General features: G+C 42.0%; 1 protein-coding gene across 1 annotated transcript in view; it reads right to left on the reverse strand.

The window, feature by feature from the left end:
- LOC107295856 (sulfotransferase 1A1-like) overlaps positions 1-11,547 on the reverse strand; it is a 166,446-nt gene that overhangs the window by 130,158 nt on the left and 24,741 nt on the right. The window contains exons 3-7 of the mRNA XM_015825190.1: positions 9,544-9,669; positions 8,242-8,339; positions 6,355-6,481; positions 5,819-5,913; positions 2,328-2,508 (exon numbers count right to left, since the gene is read on the reverse strand). Coding sequence (XP_015680676.1) covers positions 2,328-2,508; positions 5,819-5,913; positions 6,355-6,481; positions 8,242-8,339; positions 9,544-9,669 — 627 coding nt within the window. The remainder of the gene's footprint in view (positions 1-2,327; positions 2,509-5,818; positions 5,914-6,354; positions 6,482-8,241; positions 8,340-9,543; positions 9,670-11,547) is intronic.

An 11,547-nucleotide genomic window follows, 5' to 3' on the forward strand; every position in this document is an offset into this window, starting at 1 on the left:
ATACTCCAGACACGGAGAATACCTGGGAGCATACTCACAACTCACAACATGCAAGAGAGCAGGCAATACAAAGGGGAAACACGTCCCTTGCTGAAAGGGCTCAGAGGAGGATGTCCTCACGCATTAGGGCTAACAGGGAGGCATCCCTAGTCCCTAGCACTACAGAAACGAGCCAGGAATCCCACATTCCTTCAGGAAATACGGGAATGAACTCACAGGGGTTAGATAACTCCATGGAGGGTAGGTCAACCAGGTTTAGTGACCAATAGGGCCCGGACTGCTCAATTACAGGCGATGGGCTGGAAAGCCAAGCTGAAGTCACTGGTCATTCACAGAGCACTTCATCTAGAGCAAGCGGCCATGGGAATAACAATACAAACTTTCCAGGTCTGAGAAGGTCACTCAGGGCAAGAGGCCCTCCCAAATACCTAGCCGATTACGTAAGGTGAACAGGTATATAGCAAGAGCTGACTGAATGTGCTGGCGGGTTGTATTTAAATAAAACAAGGTCGGGGGGGTCACTGGTTCTGGTTCAAAGAAACAGTCCCACACCTTATACATTGTGTAACTTTATTTCATTATTAATTATATTACCATCTATAGGATGGCGTCCATGTGGGCGCAATCTTATTTCATCCAGGGGAAAGGGGTGTTGTGTCCTGAGCCTGCAAGATGCAGGCTCAGGACGTTGCAAGAGTCCTGGGCAATTGCAGAAGCTGCCCGGGACCAGACTGAGCGGCGCCAGCCTTGTGCGCATGCGCAAGGCGGGAAAAGCCCGCCTCATGATTGGTTGAACTTGCCCGGGGATCAGAGGGTATAAATAGAGGCCTGCGTGCCTCTGCTCTGGTTGTTCGAGAGTGGAGCAAACAATAAAGACTTGTTGGAGATGAATCGTCTCAAGCGCCATTATTCCCAGGACTTAACAGTATAGGTTCTCCTGCTTGAGCAGGGGGCTGGACTAGAAGACCTCCAAGGTCCCTTCCAGCTCTATTCTATTCTATTCTATTCTATTCTATTCTATTCTATTCTATTCTATTCTATTCTATTCTATTCTATAATTTAGAGATTACCTTGACAGCCTTTACTGTTGGACATATCTTATTAACTAGGAGGCATGTGCAGTGTACTGACCTACATTCCAGGCACATATACAAAATGTGTAGGATTATTTTAATTATGAGTAAGAAAATGGAAAGTCAAGGAGGGGGGACAACAACAATTATATATCTGTTTGAAACTGCAATGTAGTTCCTTTCGTTTGCATCTTGTAATTCTCGTTGAAATGTTCATTTTGTGCCACTGTGAACTGGTTTTTCCAGTCGCCAGCAACTCCTAAGTTGAGGGAAAAATAATAGTCAACATAACTGTGGAGTCCTTAGTACTTGCTGAGCTTGTTTGCTTGCAGGTATTTCATTAATCAACTAGGTAACATGTTAAATGTAGTGATGTTGCAATAGAAAACAATATACAATATGCAACTCACAGTTCAATTATGGAAACTTTGATGGTCTTTGGGCTTGGTTGTTTGCTTGCAGACTTTTCATTACCCAACTAAATAACATATATTATCTTCTATTTCAACATCACTATATTTAAAACTGGATAAAATAAGGTTGGGTCCATAACATACAGTATGTTCCCTGGAGAGAAAAATTAGCAGAAAATAGGCAGAGGGGAAATAAAAGGCTGATGTACAACATTACTGTGTATTTGGGAGAATGCAGAAGCCAGCACAAGGCAGGCACAATCACAATTTCTTGCTCCATATGTTTTTTTTTCATCTTGATTAGGATTGTTTCCTATTTGGAGATCCCTGTAGAAGCAGTGAAATCCCCAGGAAAAGGATAAAATAATAATAATAAGAGAACCATCTAGTTGCTGAAGAGCCCAGCCACAACCTTCTCTGAGAATGGCCCATGTTAATCTTCCCCAAGCCATTGTACTGCATTGTTAATCATGGTCATTCTTGCTGGAAAGTCATGAAGCCCCCATATCTGCAGGCTGCCCAGGTTGGTGAAGACTGTTGTACCTGTAACATGTATAAAAAGGACCCTATTTGCCTGCAACAACATTACATTTCCATGCTGCAATTATTGTTGACCTTTATCCCACCTTCCCTCAGGTGCTGATATTAGAAGCAGAAACTTTGACCTCTAATTCCATATTCCCTGATCAGCACAGCGATTAGCCCTGATAGCTGGGAATTGCAAATCTAACACATACTGAGCTTGTCAGGCAGGAGAAGGCAGCACTATTATTTCGTCCTTCTATGAGCATTAGAGATACAAACCTCATCCAACCCCAATTTGGTTATTTGAAAGGCTCACCTTTCCTCATGAAAGGAGAGATGGTGTGATCCATAAACGAAATGGGAACGCCTGTATAATTAGCCATTGGGTTCTGGCTCATCTCTTTGAAGGAAGTGTGGTGTGCAATTTTCTTGACTAAGTTTTCATCAGCTGGCCTCTCTAGGAACTCCATTATCTTCCGAATCTCTTGTTCTGGATCCTGTGTACAAAGCAATAATCAAGTACTGAAAGCCAGGACTTTTACTACAGGCAGTCCTCGACTTACAACAGTTCACTCAGTAACCGTTCAAAGTTACAACAGCACTGAAAAAAGTGACGTATGACCGTTTTTCACACTTATGACCGTTGCACCATCCCCAGGGTCACGTGATTTACATTTGGATGCTTGACAACTGACTTATACTTATGACGGTTGCAATGTCCCAGGGTCACATAATCACCTTTTGCAACCTTCTGACAAGCAAAGTCAATGGGAAAACCAGATTCACTTAACAACCATGTTACTAATTTAACAACTGCAGTGATTCACTTAACAACTGTGGCCAGAAAAATCGTAAAATGGGGCAAAACTCACTTAACAAATGTTTCATTTAGCAACATAACATTTGGGCTCAATTGTGGTCGTAACTTGAGGACTATCTGTATTAGGAAGAATGGTGAAGTACAGGTAGTCCTCGACTTACGACTGCAATTGAGCCCAAAATATCTGTTGCTAAGCGAGACAACCGTTAAATGAATTTTGTCCCACTTTACAACCTTTCTTGCCACAGTTGTTAAGTGCAGTTACGTTAGTAACATAGTTGTTAAATGAATCTGGCTTCTCCATTGACTTTGCTTGTCTGAAGTTTGCAAAAGGGGATCACATGATCCCGGCATATGGCAACCGTCATAAATACATGCCAGTTGCCAAGCATTCGAATTTTGATCATGTGACCATGGGGATGCTGCAACAATCGTAAGTGTGAAAAGCGGTCATAAGTCCCTTTTTTCAGTATTGTTGTATCTTTGAACAGTCACTAAATGAAGTGTTACAAGTCGAGGATTACCTGTATAGCAAGATAGTAAATGAATTAAAATATGGTATTCTTTGCACTAAGGCATGTACTCAAAACCTCACATTATCTCTCACCCAGAAGGGAGTAATCGTAGAGGATATCTTTTTCCTTTCTCATTGTCCCAAAGGCATCATCTGCAATTTAGCCATAAAGTTGGCTTGGAGATGTAATCAACTTAAGCCTCTCACAATCTTCCGCCTACAAGGCTCTTTTTCCAACCTACCTGAGCATAACTGGAATTGTTCTCCGCATAATTAGAAGGAATTTAGCTTGAGGACAGCTGCCATGGCTGCTATGGCATGTTTTACAGCATTTTATGATCGGTCCTCATGTGTATCTTTGATTAATGAAGGTTGAAAATGTATGGACTTCCGGTTTTGGGTTGCAGTGGCTGCAGGTACACGAAGAGGCTTCTCTCTTCATTATCTGCCTTTCCTCTCCCAGTAGACCCTTAATTGGGTCGAAAAGTCACCCTGGAGGGGTGACTACCGATGAGGAGGACTCTTGTTGATTGCGGGGGGAGGAGGCAGCTCCCTCCCTGGTCCGAGGCAGCTCCTCAGGGCCGACGGAGAAAAGATCAGCCAGTAACATGGCCGATCATTTAGCTGCTCCAGCCGAAAGTCAAAAGAACATCTAAGCATTAAGAAACTATCGTGGATGATCCCGGCGAGACTTTTCCCTCTCTCTTTTTGCCTAACTACTCTCCTGTTAAAAGCCTTTTGGAATTACTTCCCTGCTTTGAAAGAGCTGCCTTTGTTTATCTGGGGGAAAGAGCTTTCCATAACAAAGGAAAAAACTTTTTATTGACTATTTTTATTTTTGGTTACTTGGGGGCCCTGGAAAAATCCTTATCATAAAACTTTATTATTATATCTTCTAAGCGAGAGAATATTGTTTTCCTATGTCTTGGACTTATTTTTTTAAAGGGATAAATCTTTATTGTTTGGAAAAAAAAACAAAACAACAACTCTATGAAAAGCCGGAAAAGAGATTTCATAGCTTTTTGACTTTGCTAATCTCATTCTTGGTGTCTGGAAGAGACTTTCATAGTTTACTGAGGACATCTTGTGGAGAAATTTAAAACTGCAGTTATTTCTTGTTGAAATGGAGAAACCATATTTACAACTCAACTGTAAACTCATACTGGAAAAAAATTATGAAGCTACTGAGGAAATATGTTCCCAAATAAGAGAGAGAACTGCAGAAATAATAAACAGAAATTCTACTGTGAACTTACAAACTGACCTTCAGACTCTATTTGATCATTCTACAGACCAAAAAGCAATAGATGAATTAATTTACATACAACCTATGGAGACTTTGGATGACCAGAAAATGATTGTAACTAAACTATCTACAATTGCAAAACTAACAGAAATGGACTTGAAATTACAACTGTTGGAGAATTATGACAACTTTGATAATCATCTATTAATTATAAAATTGGACATGATCGAGTGTTTTATCCAGCAGACAGGAGCCAGGCGTCAAAAACAGAGGATGGGAGGTCTTTTACTGGCCCAAATGACATTACAAGCAATAACGGGAGCTCTATTTGCTGAAATAGAGGCTTTGTTATGGAAACCTGCTTGGCATAAAAAGAAAGCCAGAATAAGACTAAAAAGAGAAATTTAAAATTATATGTAATGGATTAAAAAGGTTTTGAGAAATATGGATTGATTTAAGGACTAAGATTTAGAGTTGAAAACTTGTGATTATTAGAATATATATGTTAAACAGAGTAAGAATGTACTTTTTGGAATAGTATGTTTATTTGTATGAAAATTATTTTGTAATGAAATGAGAATAAGGATATGAAAGAGGTTTTTAGAAATTCGGATTGCTTTAACAACTAATTGAGTGTGTTAAGTTAGTAAGATGGTGTTTTGTGTAATAATAGGTGTGTGTTCTTTTTAGACATGATAATTATTTGAATGAGATTTAAATGCTATCTGAAGAAATAAGAGAGATTTGTGATAAAATCAATCATTTATGAGATTATGAATTAGAATATATCTGGATTAGTATTTTAGAAGGGATACCCGAAGTGATAATACGTTTATCTAAGATTAAATTGGACTATGGTAACTGTAAATTAATAAAGTTCAAAACAGGATTAGGATTTATAGATATGTAATGTAGAAATGGATTATGTTAAATAGGTTATATTATTTGAGGGAAATAGAGAGGGAACATTTAATGTATTTATATGACTTTGTTTTTGGATGATTGATCACCTAACCACCATGGTGTGTCTTGAGCATTCTGTTGTAAAAGTTAAAAAACCAATAAAACTTGTTATAAAAAAAAGAAAAGAAAATGTATGCAAGACTTAGACTAGGAGAACAGGAGAAGGTCTAGACTTCATATCTAATTCTTAAGGTGGGGAGAAGAAGTGGACAGTGGAGTAGCAGAGAATAACAATGTTAACAGAAGGAGCAGAAAGAGTCTTGCCTCTTTCATATCTTCATAAAAGAGGTACAGAATCCTGTATTTTTCCCTGATGTCCCACCAACCTTTGACATGATCGTACCAGTATCCAAAAGACACTGAAAAGAGAAATAATGCTTGTGAATGATGGGAATTTTAGTGCAAGAACGTGGAGAAAACTACAGTTTGCTTACTACTTACTTTGGTTCGGTCATCAGGAGCATGAAACAGAGCTAGTGATTCTAGTAGAAGTTGGTAGTCAAACTTTATACAAAGAACCATATATTTATGTGAACTTATCTGCCCGCTAAAAAGGAATGGGTAAGGAGAAGAAGGCCCAGATCTGACCTTCCCATTCACAGAACTTCAAGCTGTGAAACCCATCAGTAGTAGAACACCTCAAGCAGCTTGCCCCACAATGGTGCCCTAAGAAGCGTTAAGCCATCCCCATAATTTGCTCTGCTAGCTGCAGGTAATAGGATCACTATCATACTGCACCTTGAACTGAGGAGGGCTAATATCCAGGCTCAATGCCTTTGAAAGGTTTACTACCCACTTACCATTCCCATCCAGAAATTTCTCCAGAAATTCCTCCCATGTTCCAGGCTCCGGGTGCAGTTTTGCCATTTTGTAGAAGTAATAAAACGAGACAGCCACATCTTTTGCATTTCTGGCTACATAGATAATCTGTCGAGGGACAAACGAGAAGGCTAACTAAGCTGATCTGTATAATGTATTTCATTTCGAAGATAAAATGTGAAAGGACAAGTGGAAGGGCTTTCTCCAATGCAGGGAGTCCTCAACTTATGACTGCAATTGGCACTGGAATCTCGGTTGTTGTGCAAAATGGTTAAGTGAGACGCCCATGTGACTGCTTGGCTCAACAATCGCAATCCTGGCACTCCCACTTGAGATCTTTAAGCAAAGTGCAATTCTTTAAGCAAAGTGCAGGTGTGCCTCTGGAGGGGAGAAGACTCTTGAGGTCCAGCATAGACTGCAGTGGTGTTTCTCAACCTTGGCAACTTTAAGATGTATGGACTTCAATTCCTAGTATGCTGGCTGGGGAATACTGGGGGTGGAAGTCCATACATCTTAAGGTTGCCAAGATTGAGAAACTGTGGACTATAGGGCACCAACATGTAGAAGCCTACTGTAGCCTGGGAGGCCTCCATGGGTTACAGGGCCCAACACTGCACAGAAACCTGTTGCAGCCTGGGCTGCCAGGGCCTGTCCCCACCACACCAGGTACAGGAGGCCTCAACTCTTATAGGGCCACTAGTGCAGGCAAATTGCTCCACTTATCTCTGCAATTTTTCTGTAACTGTTGACAAGCATGCCCAGCATCTACAAGAGACAGCCTTCCCACCGAGGCCACCTTGCAGCATATGCAAGCATGTAACTCAGAAGGCTTCCCAAGCCTGATGGGGGCAAGGAGCAGACTAAGGTTTCTAGGACTGTGTCAGTTCTGAATGCGCTGGTGGAATAGGTGGGGGCTGAGATGTGCAGAGAGATAGGATACAAAAACAGTAACTGTGAGAGGGATCTTGGACTTCTAGTGGACAAACACTTAAAAATGAGCCAGCAATGTGCAGCAGCAGGCAAAAAAGGTAACACAATCCTTGGTTGTATAAACAGAGGCACAGAATCAAAACCACGTGAAGTATTAGTATTGCTTTATAAAGCCTTCATAAGTCCACACCTGGAATACTGCATCCAGTTTTGGCCATCATATTACAAAAATGATGTTGAGACTTTGGAAAAAGTGCAAAGAAGAGCAACTAAGATGATTAAGGGCCTGGAGACAAAAATATATGAAGAACGTTGCATGAATTGGGTTTGGCTAGTCTAGAGAAAAGAAGGACTGGAGGGGACATGATAGCAGTATTCCAGTATCTGAGGGGCTGCCACAAAGAGGAGAGGGTCATCTTATTTTCCAAAGCACCAGAAGGCAAGACAAAAAACAATGAATGGAAACTAATCAAGGAGAGAAGCAATCTGAAATTAAGAGAAATTTCCAAACAGTGTGGACAATTAACCAGTGGAACAGCTTGCCTTCAGAAGTTGTGGGTGCTTGAGGTTGAGGTTTTCAAGAAGAGACTGGACAGCCATCTATCTGAAATGGTATAGGGTCTCCTGCTTGAGCAGGGGATTGGACTAAAAGACCTCCAAGGTCCCTTCCAGTTCTATTCTGATTGATAGGCAAGTTGGGGCATTTGCAGTGTCTCTGCATTTGAAAGATAAGTGGACCACAAGGCCCAAATTTCCATCACATGATCATGGGGTTACAGCAACAATGATAACTTCAGGCAAAGCAAGTCTCTTTGTTCAGCACCATCATAATTTTGAAAAGTCATTAAAGATCTGGCTGTAAGACAAGGACTACCTGTATATTCTTGCATTCAGTTTATTGGTTCTTCATGTATTAACAGTCACATCTTTTTTCTCACCTTGCAATTCTTTTCCAAGAAAGATTTGGGGAGCAGGTGGACAGGAAGGTGGGTTTTAATTAGACATGGACGTGGTGCTTCCTTGAGCAATTCAAGGCCTGGAAAGGGAAAAAGAATAATTGAAGTGACATTTCCATCCTGCCTCTATCATTAGCCTATCCAAAGCAGATGCATTCTGGATGAATTAGCCTACAGATCCCCTAATATAGATATTTATTTATTTGTATCCCGCCTTTATTATTTTTACAGTTAACTCAAGGCGGTGAACATATCCAACACACCTTTCTCCTATTTTCCCCACAACAACAACCTTGAGAGGTGGGTTGGGCTGAGAGAGAGTGACTGGCCTAAAGTCACTAGGCTGGCTTTCATGGCTAAGGCAAGACTTGAACTCATCCATGCCCTTTCCCCACCTCTCTGTGGCCTCTGCACCCAGTCAGATGCTGGCAAGGCTAGATGGGTGAGCAGCATTTGGCTGTTTTGAAACCAAGGCTGAAATTTGAAATCTCTTATTGTCAGTGGCTGGCAAGGGAAGGACGAGGGCATGACTCAAATGCCTGCTGGCAAAGTAGGCCTATCTGGGGGAGGGGGTGCTGGCAGTTGATGGGTGAACACTCTTCCTCCATGGAGGGAGGGGGGCTCTTGGGAACATGCCGCAACAGGGAGCAGAAGTGCAATTTACCTTACAATCTGCAGCTCCTTTTTTCCCCCTACCCCAGCAAAATGGCAGCCAGACTATGTAGAGGAGGAGGAGGAGGAGGAGGAGGAGGAGGAGGAGGAGGAGACAGCTTCATCGGAGCTCTTCTGTGGTTATAAGGGAAGAGGAAATGCTGCCAGTCTGTATTATATGTGGAAAGAAAGATGACCCAAGGTATCATGAGTTTTCTAATCATTAGCTAGCATTAAGAAAAGCTTCCAAAGTTGTCTGCAGGCAAATTGCCCAGATTATATGGTTTGCATCCTCCCTCATCTCCACAGTTGGCATTTCTATTCCAATGCCATGTGGGACCACACTAGGACCACACATGAAGTTCCAATTAAACTGATTTATCACTCATACATCTATGCACAGGAATCTAATAGTTAGCACTATATTGGCACTAGATAAAAGTCAACAGAATTCAAGAAGGGTTGGACTTAGTTCATTTGTGGCTATGTAGAGATGCTAGGCTGATTCCTCTTTTGACTCCGCCGCCAGGTTATGCCACTCATTCTCCTACATCCACATCATAAAGGCTAGACTTCCACTTCTATCCCCCCTACCAAATTGCTTTCTAGAGAGGAGGATTCCTATGATTTTACCTGTAGGAAGACAAGAAATAGCAAATTCCAAGAAAGGGACTCGCACATAGATGGGTTCAAGTGCACATTTTTCAACACTGCCTTCTTTATAGATCATGCCCATAATCTCACTGATCCAGGTAGTTCCTGAAACAGCATAAGAAGTTTGGATGTAATGTATTGCCTAAACAAAACAGGATTTTTCATATAGCTACCCTTAGAGGTAGAGGGGGGGGGTTTCCACTCATTACACTTCATTCTTGAATTGCCGGAAGTTGTCAGAAAACTAAACTGGAATGAAATTTTCTACTCCAGGTGCCAATCAGGAGTGGTGGGATATCCCATCCACATAAAATGACCTATAAATACCTTCTGATCCCACTTTGGTGATCACCAAAATTGCTTCCAGTGTTATGAGTGGTGAAGCAAAATACATTTTTTGCTTCCACAGGCAAATGTGGTTCTCTTGCTATATAATCTACAATGGAGACAAAGGAGTTGAAGCGAAGGCAATGGTGGGATTCAGCTGGTTCGCACCACTTCGGCAGAACCGGTAGCTAATTTTTTGTTGCCCAGGCCCAGAACGGACTTCTGGAAGTGGCATCCACACAGAGAACCGGTTGTTCACATATTTGAATCCCACCACTGAGCGAAGGCAATAGAGGACAGAGTTGCCAGTGGGATTTCCTAAACACAATCTAAGTCGTTTGCTCAAATAAAGTCAGATTCTACCCCAAAACACCAGACAATAAACAAACAAAAAACCTACCACAAAAATTTTAAACTAAATTATTTTACCTGTTTAATCAGAGTTTCACATTCAAATGAACCCAGATTCTACACAAAAATCTCAAATAACAACGCCCACAATAAATCAGGTTCAAACTAAATTATTTTTACCTACATAATGCATACAATATAAAATAATGTGTAGAAAAGCTTAGATTTTACAATAAAAAATGTAGAAACCCTGTCAGGGATCCAAAAAACCAGATGTGGGCTTAAAACCCAGCACTGGCATAAAGATCAGTAACTTCAGAATAGAATAGAGCTGGAAGGGACCTTGGAGGTCTTCTACTCCAGCCCCCTGCTCAAGCAGGAGGACCTATACCATCTCATACAAGTGACTGTCTAGCTCAGACATGTCCAAAGTCCGGCCAGCGGGCCATTTGCGGCCCGCGTTCCGGTTTAATACGGCCCTCTAACAGTTCTGCTTGAGGGCAGTGCGCATGCTTGACTCAGGTCTAACGGGACCTGAGAAAGAGAAAGAGAGAGAGGAGAAATTCCGCTTCCGGCCTGTGCTGGAGGTTCGCATGCTATTCATGGCCTGAGGTGTGGTGGTGTTTTAAAAAAAGCTGAGGTGGACTCCTGGAAGGCGAATCTTCCTCCTTGGCCTCGTGGCCCCTGAAGCAGCCATAAGGATTAAACCGAGGATTGTAATATTGCAACATCCAAGGGGGGATTATACTGCGCGCCATGTCTCTCATATGCTCCAGTGAGTGACCCGCTTTCTCCTTGGCTCCCGTTCTTCCTTCCCGCACAGCTGCAGCCTCGCACGGAGGGGGAAGGAGAGAGAGAGAGAGAGAGAGAGAGAGAGACAGGCTGGCTCCCCTTTTAGCAGCAGGAGCAGCAGCAGCAGCTTTGGTGGTTAACTATGACAGTTTCCGAGTATTGCTCTGCCTGAGGGCTTGTAATGTTCACAGTGGGATCGTATTATGGTCACTGTTGTAAACTGCAGGTAGACCTAGGTATGAGCTGAGAGGTTGTCACAGGACAGGAAAAGAAATCCCCCCCCCCCTCTCCAGAAGGCAGGACAGCAAAGAACAGATTCAGTATTCCGTTTCAGTGTTAGGAAGAGAAAAACCCTTCTTCACAGTTTGGTACCTGGTCTCTGAACAGTTCCTAGATCAGTGTTTCTCAACCTTGACAATTTTAAGGCATGTGGACTTCAACTCACAGAATTCTGGGAGTTGAAGTCCACATGCCTTAAAATTGTCAAGGTTGAGAAACACTGTCCTAGATGAA

The sequence above is a fragment of the Protobothrops mucrosquamatus genome, unplaced genomic scaffold (assembly GCF_001527695.2).
Source record: "Protobothrops mucrosquamatus isolate PMUCROS unplaced genomic scaffold, P.Mucros_1.0 scaffold2539, whole genome shotgun sequence".
NCBI classification, from domain to species: Eukaryota; Metazoa; Chordata; class Lepidosauria; order Squamata; family Viperidae; genus Protobothrops; species Protobothrops mucrosquamatus.